The 25,867-nt window shown below is 41.3% G+C and overlaps 1 protein-coding gene across 1 annotated transcript in view; it reads left to right on the top strand.

Moving 5' to 3' along the window:
* Positions 1 to 25,867, top strand: part of AGO2 (argonaute RISC catalytic component 2) — a 54,586-nt gene that overhangs the window by 169 nt on the left and 28,550 nt on the right. Inside the window, exons 2-3 of the mRNA XM_062570669.1 lie at positions 20,852 to 21,047; positions 25,344 to 25,464. Coding sequence (XP_062426653.1) covers positions 20,852 to 21,047; positions 25,344 to 25,464 — 317 coding nt within the window. The remainder of the gene's footprint in view (positions 1 to 20,851; positions 21,048 to 25,343; positions 25,465 to 25,867) is intronic.

Below are 25,867 nucleotides of genomic sequence, written 5' to 3'. Positions count from 1 at the left end.
CTCGCTTCGCTTCCCGCCGCGGCGGGGTCTGAGCTGGGGGCGGGGGGGGGGCGGTTTGACCGTTGGCGCACGCGGCGGTCTGTCAGCGCGAGGCGCCAACGGCCGCCGGCGAGGCGCGAGGGGCCGCCGGTGGGGGGGGGGGAGACCCGCGGCGGCGCCCCGCGGCGGCTTCCCGGGCCTGCTCGGCCGCGCTGGCGGGCGCAGGAGGGCTCGGGCCGCCCCCCGGGGAGGGAGGCGAGCGAGCCTGCGTGTCCTGAGGCCCCTTCGAGGGGAGGAGGGTCGCCGCGCTCGGCTCTTTCCCCCTCCCTCCCTCTCCCGGCCGCGGCGAGCCCCGAGGCGCGGCGGGGAGGGGCGAGGGGAGGCGGCTGCTGCCCCGCTTCTCCCCCCCCCCCGGCTCCCCTCCATGCACACACACAGCGCGAAATGGCCGGGGAGCCGCCGCCGCCGCCCGGTGCCCCGCGGCGGCCGCGCTACGTGCCGCCCCGCCGGCTCGGCCTCCTGCTGGCAGCGCGGCGTGCGCTGGGGTCTCCATTTCCTCCCTCGCGGCCGCCGCGTCCTGCCGGGCCGGGCCGGGGGCGGCGGCGGCGGCGGTCTGCGTGCGGGCAGGCTGCGTCCCCGGCTGGGGCTGGGAGCGTTACCGGCTTCAGGAGCGGTCTGCGGGCTTCGCGGCCCCTCTCCGCGGCAGAGCGGAGGAGAAGCGGGGCGAGAAGCGCTAGCGGCTTCCTCGGGGACACCGATGTTATGTAGGGGAAAGATAGGTTAGCACCGCGAGGGCCTGCGCAGTCAGCGTGGGACAATAATTTGTTTTTCTTCATGAGCGTTAGGCTGTTTCTGCAATGAGGAATCTATCCTAATATAGAAACTGTTATGTTTACTTTCTCTTTTTTTTTTCTATAGAAAAGTTTAAAAATAAGTGAAACTTCCTGTATTTTATCTTGCCATTCTTCATAGTTTTGCATAAAATCTTCTCCCCTTGGAGGGATGATCTAGTAAGGAATAGTGTAGAGAAGTGCAGGACCTGTAGCTGGGAGACCTTTACCCTTTACTGCTTCTTTACTACTCCAGAATACTGCTATTATGGGATCTACAATTAGGTGCTGGCCTCCTTTTTTTTTTTCTTTTCTTTTTCTTTCTTTTTTTTTTCTTTCTCAAAACAGTGGCGCTGTACTCTTCATTGCTTTTCTTCCTAGAGTTCATGAAGGCTTTTATTACAGCAGGAAGATAGGCCACTGTAGCTGTATGCAACCAGACTGATCACGTTCAATACTTTTTTTTTTCTTTTCATATTAGACTATTTTTGTGTTTCAGTACCAGTAGCTGTGCATGATTACTTTATTGTTTGTTTGGCTGCTAGTGTCAGGCTTTCTTGTTCACTTTCAGTATGTAGATAATTTTGGTGCTTAAATTGTGCTGTTGCTACGGCTGTTACGTTCACCTCTCGTTGTTACATCTTTTGTAAAATTGTATATAAGGGTTCTTCAACTAACTTTTTTTCCTTTGAACAAGATCATTGAAAAAAACATAGTATATGGGCTGAAAGTAGGGTTACATGTGGGAGCAGTCTCTGTCTTCCTTCGTTTGCTCTTTAGCTGGTCCTAACGCTGTCCCTTTTACGCAGAATGATCTTACTTCCCCAACGCTGGCATTGGTGGTTGCTGTTTGCTGCCAGGGACCCAGATTCAGTGTGTATGTGTATTTTTCCCCTTATCAGAGCAACCCTCTCTGAGCCCCAGAGAACAAACACCATACCTTTGCTGAGCTGCTCTTCCTCTCCAAACATTGCTGTCCTGTGCCATAGGCTCCTGCTATTCCGCTCCCTCCAACCAAGCTCATCTTGTGTTGTTTACTTCCTAGTTTATCTCGGGGCTCAGCTTTTTTCCCCTCTGCAGAGCTGGGCAGGGACAGTGTCTGGTCTAGAGCACGAGCTGCAAGTTGTTCTCCACATCGTGAGGTGCTCTGTTTCCTTCCTGTGCAGTCATCCACAGAGAGCCTTACCAGTGCAATAGTTCTTAGCAGTCCAAAAAAGCTTCCTGCTCCACATCAAATCATACAGCAGGACCTTGGATGAGAATTTGTAACGAGAAAAGAGCTGTACTGTGAACCGGTCTGGAAACGGAGACTGGGAGTAGGGTGCTTACTTGTCTCCTGTAGGCTAAATGCGGCCTGTGCACTACTAGTGAAAGTCCTCTTCCATACGTTAATCTGACACCCATCAAGCGAATGTATGCCGAGATCCTCCTCAGAGGAGTGAGCAAGCAGGAGTGTGGTTTGCAAATGTTCGGTGCGACACAGCTGTGTGAGTACAGGAGAGCTCCAGCCTCTACATGTCTGTCACCACATCCTTGAAGCAGCTTAAACGCTCCATTCATATCTCTCGTAACTTGGATCTGGCCGCTGCGCGACGGTTTGTTGAACGGTGTCGCTGCAGAGGAGCTACTTCACTTTTCCTGCTTCTGTCACCAAATTGGACACTGTAGCCAGCCCCATTCTGAGGGTGTTTGTGGTGTTGGCCTGCTGCCAACATAATCACTCAGTTTGCCACAGGGTTTGCTATTTTAATCTTCATTCTTTTTCTGGAAACAGTATAAAGCAAGTTAGGAGCCTGTATCTGACTAATTTAAAGAAGTTGCAGCTAAACATAGAAACTTTGTTCTAACATGCTGTTACATGGGGAGGTAAGAATTTTATACAAAGAGTACTTACAAGAGTAAGATGTTTTTATACAAATCACTTTTTTACGATTAGAAAAGTTATGGTCTCTGTTCTTTTTTTTTTCCTAAAATATTGTTCAACGTTGAGACCTTGACTTACTGTATTATTTGCTGAGACTTTGCACCCATGTTCTTTTCTTCTTCAAGAAACTATAAAAAGACTAAAATTTTGAGAGTGTGAATGTTATTTTTTAAAAAAGTTTCATATTGATACTTTTTAGGATTGTTTTCCTAGGAGGACAGGAAAATACCAAGGAGATATCGTAAAAATACAGTTGCTAGATCAGTTGAGTTTGAGGAAGTGATTGAAACTTGCACTGTTTAAAACTTATAAATAGGTAAATACTAAACTTAGCATGCTACAGATTCTGTCCTCCTCCCTTGTTTGAAAGAATACTTTTGTTTACTCCCCGAGGTTCTGATTTGTTGGTGAAGCAGCACTTACCTGAAAAAAGGTAACTCTAAAGGGGGCTGCAGCTTTATGTATAAAGTAGCAGGGAAAAAAATAGTTTCTCTGAGAAACAAGACTGAGTTTTCTGTAGCAGGCCATTGGAACTAAGATTATATTATAACTTGTCATTTAGCTTAAAGTACCTTTTAAAAATTGTTAATGTAATTTTGAAACTTATAAATTTCTTGTTGATTTTTCGGTGTGTGTATTTATGTTCAATTCATGTGTACTTCTTGAATATATATATATATATATGATGGTTGGAAGTTGATTCTCTTTAATCTTCAATTTTGTTGTGGGAAAGGGTGTTTCATGCCTCATTTGGAGGGGTGGTGGAAAAGGCAGCATCTTCATCTGCTGGAACTTAACTCTACCTGCTTCCTCTTAGCACCTATCTCAATAGCACTGACAACTCCCTTGCGCTACTTATTAAGCGTTTGCTTGTCACCTGCCCAGTCTTTGACTTCCTAGAAAGCCTCTTAATATTATTTTTAGGTTGGAACTGGGCCTTTTCATATTGTGCTATCCTTCTAGTGTAACATGGTCCCGGAGGGTGGTGTTTTTTTTTTTTTTTTTTTTTTTTTTTTTTTTTTTTTTTTTGCTTAATTTTAGACAGTAAATTATGTTGAAATTCATTGTAAGCAGCCCTATGTGGAAGAGAAAATGAGAATTTAATGTACAGCACTCTTATTTTTTTCATGAAACTTTTTTCCTTAACCTTAAATCACATTTGACAACCTTACAGCCTACAAAACAAAGATAACCTTAAAAATGTTGTCGTGGGTGTATTTTCCTAAGAAAGAAAAAAAACTCCATATTAGTGTTTCCACTGACTATGTAGTTTTATTTGGCTTAAAGAGGAGGTAGTTATTTGGTGAAGAGATGACTGATATTGTCATCAACTTTCTCCTTTTTTTAGTGAACCAAAGTTTACAAAAGACTCACTACGTGAAAAATGAAAGTTTCCAGCAGTGATTCTGGCATACTGACTGTGCAGTAATGCAGGATTTTTGTACATTTATTTTTCCATCAGCTTGAGGTCTTTCATTTTTGCAGAAATGTCAGGCACTCATATGTTCCACTGTGTTTTATAATGTATATAGAAAGAGAGTAGAGGCCACGTGGAACATCCAGACCTTCCTGTCTTTGAGGAAAGTACCACTTTCATACTTTACATACCCTCTTCTGCCCTGTTAGCATCATCAGCCTTCCCATTCCCAAAAAGGAGTGGGGAAGGCAGCCAAATGCGTGCACTTGGCCGGAGAAAACTGGTAGGTGAGACCTTCGTATGCTGCTCTGTCCTTCCGTCATCTTTAAACAGCATAGGAGTGAAAGTTTTTGCTGTTCCAGAAAATTGAGTGTTTCTAGGGACCTTTGGCAATCCAGAAACTGCTTGGATCAAACTGAGGAATGCAGGAAACTTCTAACTGCTAAATTGGCTTGCAAATATATGCAGTTCTCATTAACTAGAAACTACATGTGTAATGAAAGCCTTTTTTGTATGAGCTAAGCATGTGCCACCAGTAGCTTTTTAAAACTTGTAGTACTTGTCAAAATTTTCTTGTTATTTCGTTCCTCATTTCAAGTTTTAGCAGAATATCTGCTCTTATTTTTCATGGCAGAATTTCTAATCTCCAAGTACCAGAAGATACTATTCAACTTTAAAATGTCATCTTTGTCTTAAGTAACAATTAAGAAAAGTCAACCTCAAGTATCTAATTTTTGGTAAGTTATGAACTAGAATAAAAACAGCTAGTGGAAAATCTTTTGTACTTTTACCTATAATAATTGCGGGTAAGGTTTCGCTCTGTGCATTGTTTAAATAATTTGTTTTAATGGCATGAATTTTTTCTGATGTACCTGAAAAGCAGCTCGCTGGTGTGGAAAGAGCCCTTACCCTATCAACTAGGGAACCACCTCACTTTTCAACTTGATGCACTTTTTTTTTTTTTTTTTTTTTTTTTTTTTTTTTTAACTATTAATATCTAAAGCTGAATTTAAAACTTTTCTTACCAATTTTATGCTATCAAAATTTGGAATGTGGAAAAGTAAAAGACAGACCTGAATAGCTTCAGTCACAGCTAGACTGGACCAGTGTGGTGTATCTCATTCCTTGCACCAGAGTTGTAATTAGTAGGGCACTGTTTTCTGTGGTAGACATTTCTAAGTCATGCTTCAAAGAAACACTTTTTGGTGCTGTTCACAGTGGGCATTTTTTTTTATCCTTAGACTGTGATGATATCCATATTTTTGTCTACCTAGGATAACTTTTTATGTACTCCATGGGAATGTTTTAATAGATAGGGTCTTTCAGTATATTTGGTGGGCATCCTAGGTTAACATAGTTCTTTCTAAGTTCTTCTCTATTTGAGCTTATTTTGCTATTACTGCTCTTCTGTCAGACTACAGCTAGTGCTTAAAAAAAAACCTCTTAATGTGAGCCTTATTTCATATGTTTCTTTAATCTCTCCTTTTTTTTTTTTTTTTTTTTGGAGTGAGTAAAAATTTGTCATTTATCATTTAAATATCTTTGTTTATAGCTCTGATGCATCTGTGAAGCTCTATTATACCTAGTGACTAGACTCTTTCTCTCTCTTTTTTTTTTTAAGCTGCGTGACTTTTAAAAATTGGGCATAGCTTAGCTGGAAGCTATTGATTTAGATAAGTACTGTTGATAATGATGTAGTTAAGTCAGTCCAAAGCTTGCTTTGATGTTTTTCTCTCTGGTGTCTTTTGAGTTCAGTTCTCATTGAGCTGTCCACAGTGCTGCCAAATTTTAGTTGTATTTAGGTTGTGAAACAGATTTTAATCACAGTAATGGTGAGAATAGTTCATTTTCTCCTGTTGCAATTTGTGCTTTTCTTTGTTTTTGTCAGTGCTGCTCGACTGTGCTGTGTTTTGTAGATTTTACTCTTTTTTTTTTTTCAATCTTCATTAAACAGGCACCTGAAAAATAAAATTCTACACTGCCAAAAGTAGATGTAAAAGCTGTCTGTGTGTAAGCGTACGTGTTTTACATACATCTTAAACTAGCATGATTTAGCACTGCTGCAGAAACAAATGGTTACATTGGTGCGCGAGGCTGCGTAGTGCACTGTTTGGCGAGCTGGTCCGAGCTAAAACCAAGTCCCCTCCGTCCTTGCCTTCACACCTCTCCTCCCCTCTAGTTAGCTTTACTTGCTTTGCTCCTTTGCAAGAACGTTCATGATAATACAAGTTTTGGGACTGCAGGGCGAATTGAACGGCTGCGTGAATGCAAGATTTGTCTTTCCACGCTAATTCTGCCTTATACTGGTGTTAAGTTATATGCGAATTTATTACAGCCTAAAGTGAAGTTGCTAGGGACTGGGCCCCAAAGTTAAAATACACCCTGATAGCTCTGCAGTCATCGAAGTTGCTATCTGAGAGAGGTGCTAAATGTTTCAGCTTTTCAGAGATACGGAATGAATACATAATTCTGTACTGTTCTGGATGCCAGATATGTTTTCTTTACTAGCAATTCTGCTGGCAACAACTTGATTGAGTTTCATGATACATGTTGTTTTATAATCAGAACATGGAAAATATGCTCTGTGTCAACTCCGCCTCTGTATGCGAAGAATTAAACCACATAACACGTAATTTCATAAAGTATGTGTAGACGCTGTGCTTAAACAGTACATAAATTGTATGTCTTATGTTATTTCTTACCTGTGTTGAGATATGATTGAAACAAGGGGCTTATATATTAAAAAAAGAAAAGACCCCAAACCCCCTCATGCCTTTGAGGAATAAGATAAATTCTCAGTATGCCATCTCAGGGAGCTTAAAAATAAGCTTTTGAAACTATGTTGGTTTTATGTTGCAGATTTGTGTATGGTGTGATAATTTTTTACCTAACCTAGAAAAATATTCTTGTAACTCTGGCCAGACGATGAACTGACTCGTCAGGCAGCGCTGAACGCCGTGAAGTGAGCGTGGGTGGCTCTGTTAGAGCTGCTAATGTCACAGATCGCATCCTCAGAACTTTTTGTCTTAGTAGTGCTTTTATGTATTCTTAGTTTTAGTAATGACATTTGTTACAGCTTATTGACATGAGAAAATAGTGAGATGTGACTTTAAGTTAGTAGTAGGAAGTGTGTGGATGTGCTAATTGTGATTTATTTTAAATAAGCCAATTTTAGAAATACTCCCGAGAGAGGAGGTTTCACTGGCTTAACTAGATCAAACTAAAAGCTGTTTGAGGTTAAACTAGTCATGTAGGTGAATAGAGCTTCAATACATAATTATTACTGGGGCCTTGTTATACACCTTCTGAGACTTGTTTAGCTAGTGTTTACTATTAAAGGACAGACTTTATATATAAAGAGGATGAATTGTATCTAAACATTGCTGTGTTCTTGGCTTTGGAGATCACCTAGTCCAACCTCCCTGCTCAGCAAGGTCACCTAGAGCATGGTAGACAGGGCTGCATCCAGGCAGGCCTTGAAGATCTCCAGAGAAGGAGACTCCACAACCTCTCTGGGCAACCTGTGCCAGGGCGCCGTCACTCTTACAGGGAAGAAATTCCCCCTAACACTCAGGCAGAACTTCCTGTGCTTCAATTTCTGCCCATTGCCTCTTGTCCTGTCACACGGGACAACTGAAAAGAGTTTGTCCCCGTCCCCTTGACACCCTCCCTTCAGGTACTTGTACACTTTGATAAGATCCCCCCTCAGTCTTCTCCTCCCCAGGCTGAAGAGGCCCAGCTCTCGCAGCCGTTCCTCGTAGGGCAGGTGCTCCAGCCCTCTGATCATCTTTGTAGCCCTATGCTGCACTCTCTCCAGTAGCTCCATGTGTCTCTCGTCCTGGGGAGCCCAGAACTGGACTCGAGATGAGGCCTCACCAGGGCTGAGTAGAGGGGCAATCTTCATTTGCGCCTGTGGAATACAAGTCTGAGGACTTCTAGAGGACAAGATTTTTTTTTCCATTTGTGGTTTCTTTTCTTTTTCAATTTTTCTTCTCCTGTTAACTGGCTGTCAAATATAAAGTTTCTCAAACAACAGTACTTTCACCTCAACTTCACCTCTTCTGATTTAAATGTTTCTGTTGAAAACCTTAGTATGAGATGAAAAAAAACCCCAACCCCAAAACCACAAACAAAACAAAAATAGAATTGAGTAGACTCTCAAATTCAGACAGAAGTGATAGTACTTAGTGAACCAAGTGCATTTCCTTTTAGGAAAAACCTAAGTTTTTAATGAGAGAATGCTTAGGAGTGATTGGTATAGATGCAGAATATTTGAATAGAGGTGTCTTGTTCAAGAAGCAAGAGCTTCAGAAGGAAGAAATAGGTTGTGTATATTTCTTGAGAGAAATTTCCTAATGGATTCCCATTAGGGCAAGGAAGCAGGAGCTTTATCATTTGAATCACATTCTGGGACTAGAATACAGTATTATTCCTATTAATACAGTATCCCTTTTAATGTGAGCTTCCAGTGGAGGTACTAAGCTTAACAGCAGGGGTATGTGCCTCCTTCAGCTGTGTTTCATGGAACCCTTAGAAGCAACCTGCAGACCAAAAATGGAAGTTTATGGGACTAGGTACTAGGTTTTGACAGTGACTTTGCAGGAAGAAACAAATTGTTTCTACAGAAAGTTTCTGTGGGGATTTGGATCTTGCTATGGTAAGATGTCATTAGCTGCTCTGTGCGCCCAGGCTGTTGCCACTGTGACTGGGGTGGAAAAGTGCCGCAGCTGACTCTGAATTCACATCAGCTAACACGAGAACTTAAGTTGGTCACAAGAAGCAGGTGGAGGATATAAACAAGATGTAATAGGAAAAGGTTATCATAGAAGCCTTTTACCAAAAGCGTAGGGGGCAGGTTTAGTTCATTTGGTTAGTGTGGTGCTGCTAATGCTAAGGTCGCGGGTTCAGTCCCCGTATGGGGCTATGCTGAGGGTTGGACTAGATGATCTCCAGAGGTCCCTTCCAACCTTACCACTCTATGATTCTATACTCTCTCATATCTCAATTATTCCATTATTATAAACCTGTTCTTTACCCCCGCTTCTGTCAACGACACCAAAACCACAGCCCTATCTCTTGAAACCGCATTAGATAGTGTTGAATCCCTTGCATGTTAAAGATGCTTCTACAGCTCCTTTTGTTATCTAAGATGATAAATCATAGTCTCAGCTCTTAACTGTGCATTTTCTATTTTGAAAGTAAGCCTTGAGAGTGTTCATGTTTTTAGATTAATTCAGTGTCCATCTGGACAAAGATTTCTTTTTCAAGGAAAGCATGACTGCTTTGGAGTTAATAGCCTAACAGCTTAATTTTGTACATTGAAAATGTTTTAGGCACAGAGACAACACTATATTTTTGGACTTTACACTCAAAAAATGACTAGTGAAAATCTGCAGGGCATATGAATGTGCTTGCAAAGGTGCAGCACAGAATATGGCCATCCTAGCTTATTTCTTTAGCAAACAGAATAAATCATTTCTGCATTTCATTAAATGTTATGCAATGTGAATATCACAGGGAACACTGGTTCGGGGCCCCTGTAGCGCCAGTTTCCAGCTGGTGAGGCACGGCTCACTGGAAAGCCATGCCAGCAGCAAGAGCGTAAAGCCCGAGCTATTCCAGCTTGTCCGACTCGGTGGAGCTTGTGTGTGTGTTGGCACTGCAGCCTCCAGCAATGCAAGAGGCAGGAAGGGAGGCATAGGATGTAAGGGCAAGGGATCTGGGAGCAGAAGAAGGGTAAGGAAAAAGTGTTGGTAGAAAAGTTGGAGGTGCAACATTGTACTGAGAACTCTGACTCTGCTCAGGTGACTTAACCTATCCAGTATCTGTTGTCTGTAATACAGAGATCAGTTTGTACTATTTGCAAGGAAGTTTGGGGAAAGCCCATGAAATGTTGAGATCTTTAGGTGTAATGGAATTACGGTGTCACTAGTGAGGTGTACAGTTCTCAAGCTGCAGTTTGATTGCTGTTTCTGTGTGTACAAGTGATGTTGAAGGACTTAACGTGGTAGATTTTGGGCTAAGAATCCATCGCTGAGTTCAGTTCTGCTTTTGGCAATAGCCGGGGTGACACGTACTGTGTGCTCTCTTTGGGACTGAGTGCGCGTTCCTGTTTACACCTGATATTCTGAGTAGTCTAATAGAAACTTCAGTCTGTCCACTGAAGTATCAATGGAAGAGTCAGTATATCTGTCTAAGGAAGTTGTTTTTTTTTTTTTTTTTTTTTTTTTTTAATCTATAGCAACTTTTTTTTTGAAAAACAAAGTGATACAGACAATAGCAGTCAGGTTACACAGTGTGCATATTCAAACCTGCTCATTCATAAGTGTAGGAATGTAAATGTTGATGAAGACAAAAGGAGAGAACTGCATTTCTTTCCTAACGTAGAGGCAACTTTTCAGATAACTGAGGGTGAAGGAAGGATAAGGGGAGATGAAGAGAACAGAATTTCTGGCCTTCTACTGGCGAGAAGCAGCCTGGAGAAAGGCTCATGGGTGTTTTTCTTTTACGAGATGTATATACTCACAACATCAGCCTTCTGGAAAGGCGAAGAACAGAGATTTGATTGAATAGAGGCATTGTTCTTTATGGATGTAGAAAACACTGCTTCACTTTTAATTTTAAACTGTTAGAAAAGCCACCTGGAATAAATTCAACATCATTTTCTAAGGTTAGGAAAAATGAATGACTTGTTGAGGTCAAATGTAATAAGCAGCACTAAGAATGTTCTCCGTTTCCTCCTCTTGTTTTAGGAGAGGTTTGCCTAAAGATTAGGTTATTCTGTAGTTTGAATTCACACTGAACTTTAGTCTGGGTTGCCTGCTTGCGGGTAAGCCATAAGCATCCAATGTATTGTTTAGATGAGGCTCACTTTTAAATTGATGACTTAATTCAGTATTGCAGTTTGTGATTAAAAGCATTTTTATTCATCCCCTAAGAAGGATTTCTGTCATATTTTCTTACAGTTTAAATCTGTCCTTACTATTAAGGCTATTACTGTATTAAATGTAAATAGATTGATTATTAACAATTTTTATTATTACTATTAATACTACTAAAGTCTATCCTAACTATTAATAAACTTACTAATAGTAAGTATAGAGAGTCCTTACACTTTCCTCCTATGTTCTGATGCAGCCCTTCTGCCATCCAGCCTCATTTATAAGTGACCAGTTGTTACAAGTAACAAGTAAGCGAGCACCAGCTTTTCAATATTTAAAAATTTGGATGATAACTCTGAAGGTCTAGGCTGCAAGAAGAAAGTGGGAGGGGAGAAAACTAAGACTAGCACTTGGTGGCCTGTTCTTGTTGACATGGTCCATATAAGAGGTTTGTGGGCTAGAAAGAATGACTAGTTTTACCCCTACTGCTTTTTACCAAAGTAGCAATTTCTTCCTCTTCAGCACTGTAGCCTTTTTTCTTCTTGCAGTCTTTCACCTATTCACATTGAAAACCTGATCATAACTTACAAAATGGATGGGAATGATGTCTTGTTTCTCTCATTCACCTCCAACTCTGACACCTGCTGACACCACTGGTGCCTGAGTAATTCTGATTTCCATGGATTATATCACTTCCTGCTTTATGAAGAGATCACATTTCTATCTTACGGAGTGGGATGAAGTGACTGGGATAACTAGAATAGCAAAATATCTGTAACTGATTTTTTTTATCCTGAGCCAAATAATAAAATGATTGTCTTGAGAGTTAACCTTTCTTGAATTCTTTTGTACTAAGTGATATTTACACCATAAAAATCATGTCTAGATCAGGTCTACTGAACTTAGCGATGTTATAGGTCTGAAGGCAATGTTGCTTATCCAGTACTCCAGCTACTTATTAAAGTTTTTAACTTCATACTGTAACACTAAGAAATTAGAAGCAGTCTGGCACAACAAGAAACTTAAAGTTCTGAAGAGAGTTGTCTAAGGGTCTTAAAAAATGGTTGAATGTGAAGACAACTTTCCTCCCACCCCCCTGGTTGGCCGTCTAGTAGGCCAACTAGGTGTATACAGTGCTTTGTGGTTAGAAGGCCTGGCAGCTGCTCACTGAGAGACCAGAAGGACCAGAATGTGAGAGACATCAAATATGAATCCTTGGTGGGATCTGGACACGGTTCATATGGCCAGAATAGGAGAAGAAATCTCGCCTGGATAGAATGAGGAGCGCAAGAAGAGCTAAGCTGCTTTAAGCCTTGGTTTTGCGATGCGGTTGGGGGCGTGAGGAGGCCTGGGACAAGTAGGTGTTTGGCAGAGCTGTGGAATGGTCTGGACGCCACGAGGAGCAAGGCCAGCACATCCCCAAGTGATTGAACTGTGGATAGCATTTTAGGGGCCGTTCTAGGAGAATGAGCAATGATTTTTAACAGCTACGAGAGGATCTATATGGTTAGAAAAGTCGTGGAGGATGCAATACACCTGATGTCTAGTTCCAATCCTGCCAGATGTGTATCAGGTTATTTTCTGTGCTAGTCTCTGAAGTACTGTTTTTTTCTAGAGGGTACATTACTAGCAGAAAACCTCAGGAAATCTTCTAACAAGCAGCTGAATAAAGAACCTTCAATAGTTAGTATCTGTTACAGTGTTATTTTAAAAATTCAATTCAAATGAAGTTCACGTCATCCCTTATTCTACTTCCTTTCCTTTCCTAGGGCTTAGTTTGTTGAATTGTTGGGAGTAATGGATAAGTCCGTTGCCTTGTATGTCATCTGACCCAACAACTAACATTTAAAAATACCTTGGTCAAGATATCACATAGTTTCCATGCTCCAAAGCATGCTAAATAATGAGCAGCAGAGGAAGATACACAGGTCCCGTATAGATTCCTTTGCCCTTGTAATATCAAGGGACCATTAGCTGCAGCTTTGAGTTTTCTTTATCTCTTGCAAAACACTACAAGTCTTTTCCCTATCTTTCTCTAACAGTTCTTAACAGAAAGCCAGTGTGAAAGTTAAACTTCTCTATAAACTACAGACTGTAATAAAACTTAATGATGGTCCAAAGCTTTTTTTTTTTATTTTTTTTTAATTACCCCCCCCCAAAAAAAAAAAATAAGCAGAGGCTTAACTTCCAGTATTCCTTTTCATATTTTGACTGTATATAAACTCTGTCTTCCACGTTGTTGCTAAGTCCCCTCTGTTTTTTGTATTGCCGTAACAGTTTGTGGAAACCCTGTTTCCCCCTGTTTCTCCTCCACTTGCTCTGGCAGGCCCACGTCTGTCTTTATTTGTATGCCAAAGCCTCTTCTAACAAAGCACATGTGAGTTAGGACACTGCTCTCCTAGATGTCTTAGAAACCCTGTGTTTTGAGGGGAGATTGGGTAGGAATTTGCTACCCCACGTTCTGCGCTTCCAGCAGTCTGCTGCTTTACTGATGTGGGCCATAGTCTCAGCTGCATCTACCCTGTGGTGTTGCTAGCAGCTGGGAATGTCTTATCCTCTCCACCTGCTGCTGAGGAGCATCAGCCTGGCTTGCTGCTGAGACGCTTGTGTTCAGGGTCAGTAATGGCTAACAGTAGCTGCTCCCACCAACGCTAAGGAAACCCAGGGAGTCCTCTGGGGCTGGTTTTGCTCCTCCTCCTCTTGTTTTTGCTCTTGGTGGGTGGAGGAGGGTGGCTTCGTTTGTTCTGCCAGCCTGGCAGATCAGTGCTCATCAGGCTGCCTGCCCTGCCCACTGTAAACTCCTATGGACCTTGCCAGTGCAATAAGGTGAAAAGGGGCTACCAAGAAGTAGCTAGGGATTAAAGCGTGTTACTGCTGTGGTCATAGGGGCATCTTCGTCTTGGCTGCACCCCCAGGTTACTGCTGTTTGCAGCAGCTCCTACGCCTTGCTCTTATCTCTCGGGAACAAATTATTCTTGCAAGTTCCTGTCATCTCCATTTCTCTGTTTTGGAATACTTCTCTTCTTGCCAGGCTGGTTCTGTAGGCTTTCAGCGTTCCCACTTTGGATCCTGTTACCAAAGTGGGACAACTTCTTCCTGTTTGCAAGCCCAGTGGTAGGCATCTGAGGTGATTAGGGGACAGGCCCATGTGGCATATCAGAAGAATCAAGTTTGTTCAACTTTAAGAAGAGATGGCTAAGGAGTGATTTTGTTGCTATTTACAACTGCCTAATCGGAAGATATGGACAGGATCGAGGTGGCAGCAGCAGAAAGTGCATCAAAATAGGTGCACCAGAATAGGACAGGAGGCAATGGTCGCAAGCTGGACCACAGAAAATTCTGATTGGATTTCAGGAAAAAAAATATTTTGTGATGAGGGTGGTCAAACACTAGAACAGGTTGCAAGAGGGGCTGTGGGAGCTCTGTCTTCGGAGATATTCAAAACTTGACTGGACAAGACCTGAGGATCTTAATCTAATTGTTCCCACAGTCTCGTCTGCCCTAAGTTATTCTCTTGTTATGATACCGTGAACTTCTGGAGAGCCCCTTCAAGCAGATGTATTCCTGCCCCTTGCTGGTCTTGATTCTTTCCAACGTGATCATGACGAACATGTTTATTTGTCATTTGTTTCCTGCAGTTTTGGAGGCAAAAAGCTTACCAGTAGTTGATGCTAAGCTTATAAGCTTTTTGCAAGGCTCAGTGCCTCCTCTCTGAGCAAGGGATGGTATCAGTGACTCACCTGGAGGCAGCTAAGTCTCCGTTCAGGTTCTGGCGTTGCTGGCACCCTATAAAAGGTAGTACAGAAGGCAGTCTTATTGCTGTGCTGTCTGCAGGTTGGGATCAGCAAGCAAGGCCCATCGAGTGTGACAGGGGCACATTGAATTCAGATTCCATATACTGGCATGCCCGGCTAGAAAATATTTCGAGATCTTTTCTCAAGACATCCTTTTCACGTGGCAGCTTCTATCAGTGGCAGCTACGTTCCTCATGAATGCAGTGAGATCTGACACCCCCCTGTCCTGGTGATGCAGAAGATCTGCCCTGTTGTCCAATATTAGGAACCGTAACTGAAAGTGGAGCTGCCAAAGCTTCCTTCACAGTAGTTTCATTTAGAGACTGAATTTTTAGAAAAATAGTGTTAGAGATGCTTCCTATGGACAAAAATAAGCAATGTTAACCCAGTGCTGAAACACTGAGTTTTGAAAACATCACCTGATTATTAAATATGCGTTAGGACTTGCTACACAGGGAAATTTATTGATATAATTACACTAGTATAATTATGCTCAGACAATTTCCTGTATCAACAGGCCCTCAGATGCAACTAGTTTGGCCCCTTCTTATTTAGTAACTCATCAGGCCTCTGACTGCGCATTAAAATTGTGTAATTCATGGCTAAAAAACTTAAAGGTACAAGTTCTGCGTTGACCGGCAGTGCTTCCAGAGTACCAGGCAAAGCAGTACTTAAGCTTTAAAAAACTGTCAAGAATTAAAGGCAAAAAGAATTAATACTCTAAGTCTGGGAAAGAACTGTAAGATCAAAGTTGCCTTGGAAATTGGTAGTTACACAATTGCAGATTTCAGCGGAGGAGATGAGCTGGAGCTGAGCCCTCATTTGAAAGCGGAGCTCGTTGACACCTTTTATGTACTAGGAGTGTCTGGGCCAGGTGAGTCCTTGAGTCATGCTCTTATCTCTGCTTTTGATCCGCAGTGTCACCGTGGAGGAGAAGCATGCGTGCGGACTGCCTTGCAGCTGCAGTTCTGTTTAAAGTTTGCAGAACTCTGTATTTGCACTCGAGTGGCCTTTCCGTGTTGGTGGGTAGTTTCTCCACCACTTTCTTTCAGCAGCAAGTGTTGCTTGAGGTTTACTTTCGTTTCAGAAAGTGCCGTGAAGCTGTTACTTGTTTGCTTTCTGTCGTCTTTTTGTTTTCTTGGTAGAAATTGCCTTTCTTAAGATTGGTAACTCTGAACATTTGGTGTCTGTAAATTGGATGTATTATAGTAAGAAGTCTGTTTTTCATAATAAAAACAAGCCTAAAGGCACTGTCCTGGCAACCTCATTGTTCGGTATCCAGCTTAACTTACTTCAAGCCTTAAAATAAGAGAGCTCTGCCTTTTTTTTTTTTTGTCGTCTCAGTCATTATATCAAGGCTGAAATTTTCTCATTATTCGTGTCATCAGTAAGCGAGGCGCTTCAGTTATGTATCACACTGATGCTCTAGTTTACCAGTCTTTCATCTTTCTTCTAATTCATTCTTCCCTTGAGAGCAACTTTGAAAGTAAAATCCAGGTATGCGTGTAGATCTCCAAACACTTTGAAATACTGGCTCTGAAAGCATAATCCGTGCTCTCAAAGGAGTCGCCGAAACCCAGGAATGGGTCGAATAGCACAGAAGCGTGCTTGGAAACTTGCCCGAGGCAGACCTTTGGGTTTAGGTAGGTGAACGCTGGCGGGGTTCGCTGGACAGAGGCTGCATCCTCGGTAGCAGACGGCTTGACATGCAACAAAACCCTTCGAGCAGGAGCCTTTCTCCTAAGAAGAGCAGCTGACATCGCTCTGGCTTCTGTAACGCTTTAAGAGCGAGGGGAATTACTCAAGAGCATTTAAAGCAGGAGTTGTGTCAGTGTGACTAGGTTTCTGAATCAGCTGGAATGCAGCAGCTGCGTTTTATTGATTAAAACTAAGGTTTTGGCTTCAACAGAAACGTGCAATAAGGCTGCATCCTCTTTAGACCTCTCTGCCGTACTGTTAACCATCCGAACACGCACCCTTCGGCTGGCCTGACTTTACTGAACTCGGTATTTCATGACTCTGTAAACTCCGCGAGTAGTTGCTATAACACGTTTTACATGAGAGGGCTCGATTTTGAATTCTTAATTTGAGGCAATAGTCCAGCAGTTGTGATCTGAAGTTAAATTCACGTCCCTTAGTCCTGTAACTAACACTCGCATATGTGTTTTGTGTGGCAAAAATATAGGTTAGCTTCTTATCAGGTCAGTACTGCTGTTCAGTAAACAGTACTTATCTCATTCAAGCAACACCCTGCCCTAAATAAGTTTCTGACTAGTGAGTTGAGCCAGAAATAACTGCCTCTTTTTTTTTTTTTTTTTGATCATAAAAATTGATCATTTTAAAGAAGTGTTTAAAATCAAAATACATGGTAGCGGTAGTAGTTTTACTTCCTGAAGAGCCTGGTTCTGTTCTTCTCCATCTTGCATGCCTATTATAAAGCCGTGCGATCTCGTCTTTTCCCCAGGAGCCTCTGCTTCTCTCAGCTTTTGGTTTTATTTTCATAACTGAATGTACGCCCTCACTTTGTCACTGAAGCTCCCGTAGAAGAGTGTTGCAATGGTTTTGAGCAACATGTGACCAGTTTTGGTCCTTGAACACCTGTATCTTCTTGTAAAGTGCTAAACAATCCCATTTTCATAGGAAGATGTGACTTAACGGTACCTCCTCTCCAAAATTCCTTAATTTTGCAGCCTGTGGGGAGATTCCCCACATGATTCTGGTTTAAGAGTAATTCTAATTTTAGCTAGTGTGTTTTGGGGGTTTTTGGGGGGTGTTTTGGAAAACTAGTCATGATGTAGTCGTGACAGACAGGAGAAAGGACAGGGAAAATAGGATCTGGCAGAAGGTACAGAAATATTAGCAAGTCTAAGAATGGACAGCAAAGAGAAGGGAAATGCTTAATACTGATAAGATAATTAAACGAGTAATAGCAGCAAGGCAATACTTAACCCAGCTAGAATACAGACTGTGGTTAATAGGAAACATAAATGTTCAAAAGCAAATACCGGTAGTCTGGTCAGAAAATGGGTGGCACTGTGGAAATCATATGGAACAAATACAAAAAATAAATCACAGAATAACATTAATGGTTGGACACCGTGGTTAGTGGCAGTGTTTTGGTACAGGAGGAAGGACATAGAAAGAAGCTTGTTAATGCAATGATGAACTGTAAAGAAACAAGCACTAGGATGGATGAAGCAGTCGGCGGGTGTCACTGTTTCTTTGGAAAAGATGGTGATTGAGATTGGTAGAGCAGAGTTGAATGCTCGCTGCACATTCTTAGGGTCTGACTTGGATGTGGATAACAAAACCTTTGTAACATTACAAGTATAAATATTCCTGGGAATAGTTTCTGCGGTACTTTCCAGCTGTAGAATAAAGGCTATAAATAAATCTGCTAGTTATTGTATCCATAACAGCTGGCTTCTTGCTGTTAAAGATACAGATGCTTTTGAAATTTGTCATACCAAACAAGGGGAGAGCGGGGTTGCAAAGGCTGAGTTAGTCACCCTAAGAAAAACACTGGAAAGAGGCAGAGATCCTACAAGGATTAGGAAAAAATGACAGATCAGTGAAGAAATCTGTCTCAGAAGTCAAAAAGTGCAGGAGTAAAAGGGAAGTGACCAATGTCTGAGTGGAATTAGTCAGCAAAGTATTTTAACTTTCTTCAGGTGTGTAAATATAAAAGGAGAGATGGAGGGGCAGATGGGCTTTTTGCAGCGAGGCCTGGCTCTGAGACAAAAGGTTCTGTAGCTATCGTGTGGAAACTGAGAAGATACTTCGTTTTTCAGTAAAGGTGATGACGTTGCAAAGGCAAGGTGGATGCACGGAAAGACTAATACTGTAATGAGCATTGCAGTGTTTGCACTGAAAGTGAAACTGAAGGAGTTAGCATACTTAAATTTGGGAGACAGAACAGTGTTTTATCACAGAATCCTGAAGTTTCAGGTAATAAAAATGCAAGTCTTCAGTAAGAAGCGTTTTTAACAAATCTATCAAGTTGGCGTTTGAGAATCACAAATTTGAATGCCTGTTTTATGAAAAGGAGGAAGAAACACAAATTGAATATCTGTGCGTCAAAAGGGCGTATAGCTGGGAATATATTTGGAAAACAAGATGTGGAACAAGCGTCCCAAACGTTAGCCAAGAAATTATAACCAAGGAACTGTTTCTCTTTTTAAAAAGCCTATGCAAAAACCTCCATCACATTCCTAAAGTCAGACCGAGCTATCTGAATTTTGATATCTGGTTACTGGGAAATTGTTACTGAAAGTCAGTTTAACAGAATTGGGAAAAGCAAGTAAGGAGGTGCAGATCAGCGATAACTGGCAGTGGGTAGGTGTAGAGGGGGAAAGTGGGAGAAATGAAGTTGTTAAGTTTGAGAGTGCTCTGGTTGATTATTTCATTAATGACCTTTACATAAAGGTAAGGAATAAGTAGATGAAATTTGTCACGACACTGAGGAGCAGGAAAGGAGGACCTGAGTGCCATAAAGAAAGGAGTAACTGATGGAGGCTGAACTGGTAGAATATATAATATTATCACATGTAAGAACTAATAAAATACCTAAGATTGTATAGCCAGGAGTTATAGAGTTATCCTCCAGTAAGCGAGAAGACGATTGGTCATAAACAACCAGGATGGACACACACTTCCTTACTGCTCGCCGGGTTATTGGAGCAATAAAGAGGCCTTATGCAGAGTATTCTGTAAAGCTTAAGTCGCTCTTGGTGAGGAAAGCTGATCTGAAAATGCAGTAGTTTGACAAGTTACTCTAACAGTGAGAAAAGAAGGATGAAGCTTGTTTTAGGAACTAAACAGGAATTTGATTTTAATCTAAGAACACAGTAAGAAATACTTCATCTAAAAAGCAGTGAGTATAACCTGACCATGAAAAAATTTAGGTTGAAAAACAGAAGGATGGTTTCTGAACGTTAGAGCCTTTAAAGTTTGGGACAGCTTTCACGTAGGGAAGGTGAGGATGGAAGAGCGGCAACTGTTACGTTAATGAATGGATGTATATTGTTTTCCGGTGCTAGCAGAAGGGGAGGACTGAACCCGATAAACCAAGGAAACCACACTTGTATTCTCACATAAGTAATGAGAAGCCTCTTGGGCTATTTCACACAGGTGCATGTTTCCCTGCCAGCGTGTTTTGTCTGGTACCACATGAGAAATCTGTCCAGAAAGCCTCACTACTTGATATTTCAAGTTTGCAATACTCAAGTCGCTACCTTACCCACTTTGCAGTGGATTTTTAATGAATTTTGCTAGATTAAAACAACCACAAGCAACTATTATGCTCCTACTTCACCTTGTATGGTCTGTATCAGCCAGCTACAGTTTGAGCTCAATAACAGAGTACAGCAGTAGTAAACCATTAATTCTGTATGCTTTTTATTTAAAGGAAATAGTAGCAGGCAGGAATAATTGCTGTGTTGTATTCCTGTCTCTGGGAGGCTACATACAGAGCAGAATACATACAGCTAGGATGCGTGTGTAGTATTTGCTTTACATTTACATACATACAGCTCATTCAGATGTGATCTCAGAGGTGTTTTAGGTGGTAGAAACTCCATTTTATAAATGTTTGCTCAACTTAACATGGTTAGGTGATTGGCTTTGTTTTGAAACCAGAATTCCTCCTTATAACGCATAATGTAAGCCTCTAATTCTCACTTTTCCAGCAGTGCCTGCTTAGCTTCTCAAATTCCCATCCAAATTACTTGGGGTGCAGGAAAATGCAACTGATTTTAAGGTTTTGCTTAAGTAATAAGGGCTAGGAGGTATAGTAAGTAGTCAGCCAGCATGGGAAGAGAAGATTCAAATTGCAAATTCCTGTCTGGATACTTTTTTTTTTCCCCAGTTTTAAGATTGTTTAGAAATATTTACAAATTTAAACATGCTATACTTCATTGGTAAAGTTGAACTGTCAATTTAGTATAGTATCACATAGTATATATAGTACAGTATATATACAGTATGGTAAAATAGTATTGCTAAGCTGTGCTTTTTCTTTTTTTCAGTGCTTGCCCCTCCTCCGCCATTGCCACCACCAATACAGGGATATGCCTTCAAACCCCCACCTCGACCAGATTTTGGTACTTCTGGGAGAACAATCAAACTGCAGGCCAACTTCTTTGAAATGGACATTCCTAAAATAGATATCTACCATTATGAATTGGATATAAAGCCAGAAAAATGCCCTAGAAGAGTTAACAGGTAATAGTATACATTGCTTTTCTTCAGTTTGTTTCTGTTCTTGTTTTCATTCCAAAATGCTGGAGCCACATGCCAGTTTTCCTTGACAGCTCTGGAGGATGCATCTGTCTTTATTTATTGTTTGTACTGACTGTTTCCAGCTCTGTATTTCCATCAACAGGTGTTATTTCTCATACTTTTGCTTTTTCAAGTCTTTTGGTACCAGCTGGATTCTTCAAGACTTTTGTGCTGATGGTCTTTTATTTTGAATGAAGTTCTTCATATCTTAAAGAACTGCGGGTCAGAGCTACTGGGGACATCAGTATAAACTGTATTAACTCTAGTGGAGTTAGCTCAGTATATGCCAACTTGATAACTATGATTCTTAATAGTGCTTGCTTAAATACTAGAGTGGAATCAGCTGAGAAGCCATTCAGCTGTGTTAGCAGCTTGTTTTCCTGTCTTCCCCTACTGACAAGGGGAGGTAAACCCATGTTTTTGTGCTGCTGTGAGAAGATCTTGAAGGAACTAAATTAGGTAAGAAGTTACCCTTCATCATCAGATTCTATATAAGGGAAAGCTGTGCTCCTGAAGCAGATAGCAAGGTGAAAACATAGATCAGCTGGCTAAGGAAACAAGCAATTAGGTCCTGTGTTTTGCATATGTGCCCTATTAGTCACAGTGCGGCAACCTCATTGACTTGAAAGAGTGGTGCTGCCAAAAGCGAAACCGAGAACAAGGCTTGGCACTAACTAGAAACCGCAAGTGTCTTCATCAGCCCTACCTACATCTTGACTATAGAGGATTGGAATGGACTGTTTATGTATTCAAGAGCTAAAACTTTCCTTTTTGAAAAAAGGTTGCAATGAGCAGACTATGTAGTCATACACAAACTATGGAGACCAAAAACACCCCCGAAAGTCAAAGCTTTCCTATCATGAACTAATGAACTGGAGTACATTATCCATTATTATACCGTAAAGCTGCTAATTATGTATTAGGCTTTGCTCTTTTTTTTTTCTCTATTACAAATTCATTTTTTAAGCTAGTTTGAAATTGGATTTAATTTCGAAAGCAAACACCATTGTAAGTGCTTTAAACCAAATTCTCTTCCTGCCCAAGTGCAGCACCATAGACTTTATTGGATTTCACTCAGCATGTAGGAGTGCTGAAGCTCATTTTTAGCAGTCCCTGTTTTTGTAGTGGGAGCCATGAGAGCTTTGCTTTCATTAGCTCATATCCGTCCGTCCTGCTCCAATTGTGACAACTCGCATGCTCCTGACCGATGAGGATTGCTGCGCAGCTCCTCTAGAAGCCGCAGTGCTGCGCAGCTCTTGCGTGGTGTATGCTTGTTGTATGTGGTCACCTCTTTTGTGGCTCCCATCCCTGATTTTACCAGTGGGGACTATGTTGACTGTGTTCTGTACAGCCTTGGTTGAAGACAAAGGTAGAGAGCACAATCACTAAATAATAAAACAGCTTTTCTGGTCGAAAAGGCAGATTGTATTCAGTAACAAGCTATTTTTCAGTGACGGCTTCTGTCCTGATCTGCTTTGGTTAGTTGCTGCTGTTGTGGTAGTAGGAGCAGGTATAAATCTACCCGGACTAAATGTCTTTTGCAGTAAAAGAGGATGTTGTGAATGCATTCCAGAATACTACAGCATGTGTTTCTCAGTGCAGCATGAGGAGAATACAGATTGGATTCCCCTAATGAAATTTGTTTTATTTCTTTGTTGAGTGCTTATTTCTACTTGTGTTATCCTGTGGACGTACATGCATTCCATTCTCCTATGCCTGGGATTTTGCTAGCCATGACATCTGAGTCCTTCATAAATGCATATGTATATATTTATGTGTATACATATATATATACACACACACATACACACACATGTACATGCATATAGGACTATGCAGGATGCACTTGTAATCTGAGGCCAAATGATAGTTTTTGCAGCTGGCTTACCTTTCTCTAGTCTTTTGGTTGTATCATTCATATGTGTATTTATAATAGCACCCACAAGGGATGGAGAGTGATTGTATTTTCATTCTTCTTTTACTTCTCTCCTTCATCTGCCCCAGTTTAGTTCTTCAGTTTTAGTCTAAGATTTATTACCCCTGAGACTTTGAGAGCGCAGACGCAGTGCAGAGACGTGTACATTATCCATGCATGTGCCACACTGATGAGATGCGAGTTAGAGCAGGAGCGGAAGACGCATAGCTGAGACAGTGTGCCAATGTGCCAAATGAATACAGTCTTCCTCATTTTTTCATGTGTCCAGATCTAACTTGATAGTTTGATAGTCAGCATGAGTAGCACCAAAATCTATGACCTAACAGCCCAGTTCTTGGCAGCTTTCAGAATTTTATTTAATTTAGGCCTTCTTTAAGAAATTGTCCTTTAAATGATATCTATAAGTAGCAGTTTAGACTTAATTGGTAGTATAGTATATTATCAGTGCCTGAAAAAACTAACTTTGTTAACAGTGGTGTCTGTTGATGTCTCAGAGCACTAGTACAGCTCGATAGTGCTGGAAATGGGAGGTACAACGGCATAAGCATTTGAAGGAAGAAAGGTCCTTCGCTCTATGAGCAGTGCATGGAGATGTTGTCTGTGCACTCCCTTTCCTTCTCTTCCAGATTCGTGTGTCTTGATACATTGGGATCCAAAATAAAGCAGGAACCAGTATGATATTTGGTTTGGCACCATGATGGCTAGGAGTGTATGCATAATCTCACTAGAAAAGTAGTCCCAGAGGGCTGAACTTAGAGCATTGGTAAATATCCTTCCTTTCAACTTCAAAGGAAGAAAATAATTCACTTTCCGTTAAGTTCCTCCAGCAGCTGAGAAACATCATTGCTAAGTACAGTTTAAAGCTTGAAAACCTTTAATTAAAAAGAAGTGCTCATTTCTATACCAGACAGTTTACAATCAGAATGATTTACCTGCTAAGATAATAGATTTTTCCATTCCTCAAAGTCTCTAACATAAGGTCAAAAATATCTCCCTCCTTCCGCCCTCCAAATTATGTACTTGTTCAGTGAGATGTTGCAGACTTGAAGCAGTGATTATTGGACCAAGTTTTGTTCATACTTTTCCAGAGGTCAGATGAGTTTCTTTTAATGGACCCACCTTGTCTTAAAGCCTTGGGACATAGCAAAGAAATTGTCAATTAAGACAGTCTTCATTCTTTACAATATGAGATTCGGAGTTTCATCTCAGAACTTTGCAGCTGCACACATCGCTGCAATATCTAACTGTATGCTAGCTTAGTTACTTTCTCAAGTAAAGGAGTATAGAGTAGTGGTTTCCCAGCCTCTGCAAGCTACTTGACAAAAGTACTGAAAAAATAACTTGCTGTGGCTCTTTCTTCCTTGTCTATTTACATTTTTAACGCCCTTTTGCCCCAAGCCTTGTCTTTAGGATCTTCTAGGCAGTGAGCTGCAGACCACTGACATATTTAAAATCAGTGGTCTGCGACTTGCTGCCTGGGAGATGTATTTCAGATTTTACAAATGTATGCTACAGATAGCCTGAGGAGGTGTGGAATGTTTGAACCAAAGATCTTTGGTATCAAAGGATATTATTCTTCCAGTAGGCCACTAACTTGCTAATAAACTTCTTTGCAGGGCGAGCTTGTAAATAAACATTGCAGGTTGTCAAACACTTTGTGAATGGTTACATCATACTAAAACAGAATTTGATTCCAGCCACACTTAAATTAATACGTACTTTTAGCATGCAGGGAACCCAGTGAATGCTGATGTTTTAGCTATGGGAAGAAATTAGACTTCTGAATGTGATACAGAAAAGCTTGCATATCAATCACTATCATCAGGGGAACATTGTGCTCGTGGAACATGGTGAAGGAAACTTAGATGGTGTTTCTTTAAAAGATATTCAGTCCTCTTATCTTTTGGTCCATGTTCCTCTGGTGACATGCAAAAAAGACTGTAGGACAGGGGAGCAGAAACCCTGGGGGAATACCATGAAGCTCTAGCTTTGGGAATGAGATAGCAAGGATTGTTCACGTTCCAGTTCAAGTGTATCATGGAAAAGATGAAGAAAAGTTTCAGTATGAAAAAGCTGAAAACAGCTGCTTTAAGAAACCAGTTCAGTCTATGAAAAGGTTGGGTTAAATCAGACCAGTCAAACAAATCTTGCCTCTGATGTCCAACAGTGGACAATCCTTTCATTTGCCATCTAGTATTTTGGGGGAGTTTTATCCCTATACTCATAAATGTTATTGCTAGTATTCATTTGCTACTTAACGTCAAAACCAAGTAATTGATTTAGCGTTCTTTTTGTATTTCCAGAGAAATAGTGGAGCATATGGTTCAGCACTTTAAAACACAAATTTTTGGGGATCGCAAACCAGTGTTTGATGGAAGAAAAAATCTTTATACAGCTATGCCGCTTCCCATCGGGAGAGATAAAGTAAGTTTTTTTAAAAAAAAGTTTCTGTTTGGAGATTTGAATGTAATATGTGCAGAGCTTTTCCAGTAACTGATAGCAACCAATTGTAGGTTTTGGGTGTAAAGGTGTTCTGCTGATCTGCATTATCACCTTACTCAGGGGTTTGACAAGACAGGCTGAACAGAGTATGAGCTTGTTGCCATCAAAGGAGTTACTCCCTTTCTGTATCCCTTCTTTCCTCTGTCTCTTTCTGCCCACTCACTTAGTCTTCTGCTGGTTTGTTGAGCTGGATCAATTGCCTGAGAAGGCGTGGAAATGAACTCCGTACCGGTGCTAGGGGGAAGGTGAAAAACAGCTGGGTTTGGGAGAGGAAGCACCCCTCTTGGCAGCAGCAAGCTGTTGTATCATCTCATTAATCTTGTCA

This window comes from Rhea pennata, chromosome 2 (genome assembly GCF_028389875.1).
Source record: "Rhea pennata isolate bPtePen1 chromosome 2, bPtePen1.pri, whole genome shotgun sequence".
NCBI classification, from domain to species: domain Eukaryota; kingdom Metazoa; phylum Chordata; class Aves; order Rheiformes; family Rheidae; genus Rhea; species Rhea pennata.
This window is presented reverse-complemented; position numbering and strand designations above follow the sequence as displayed.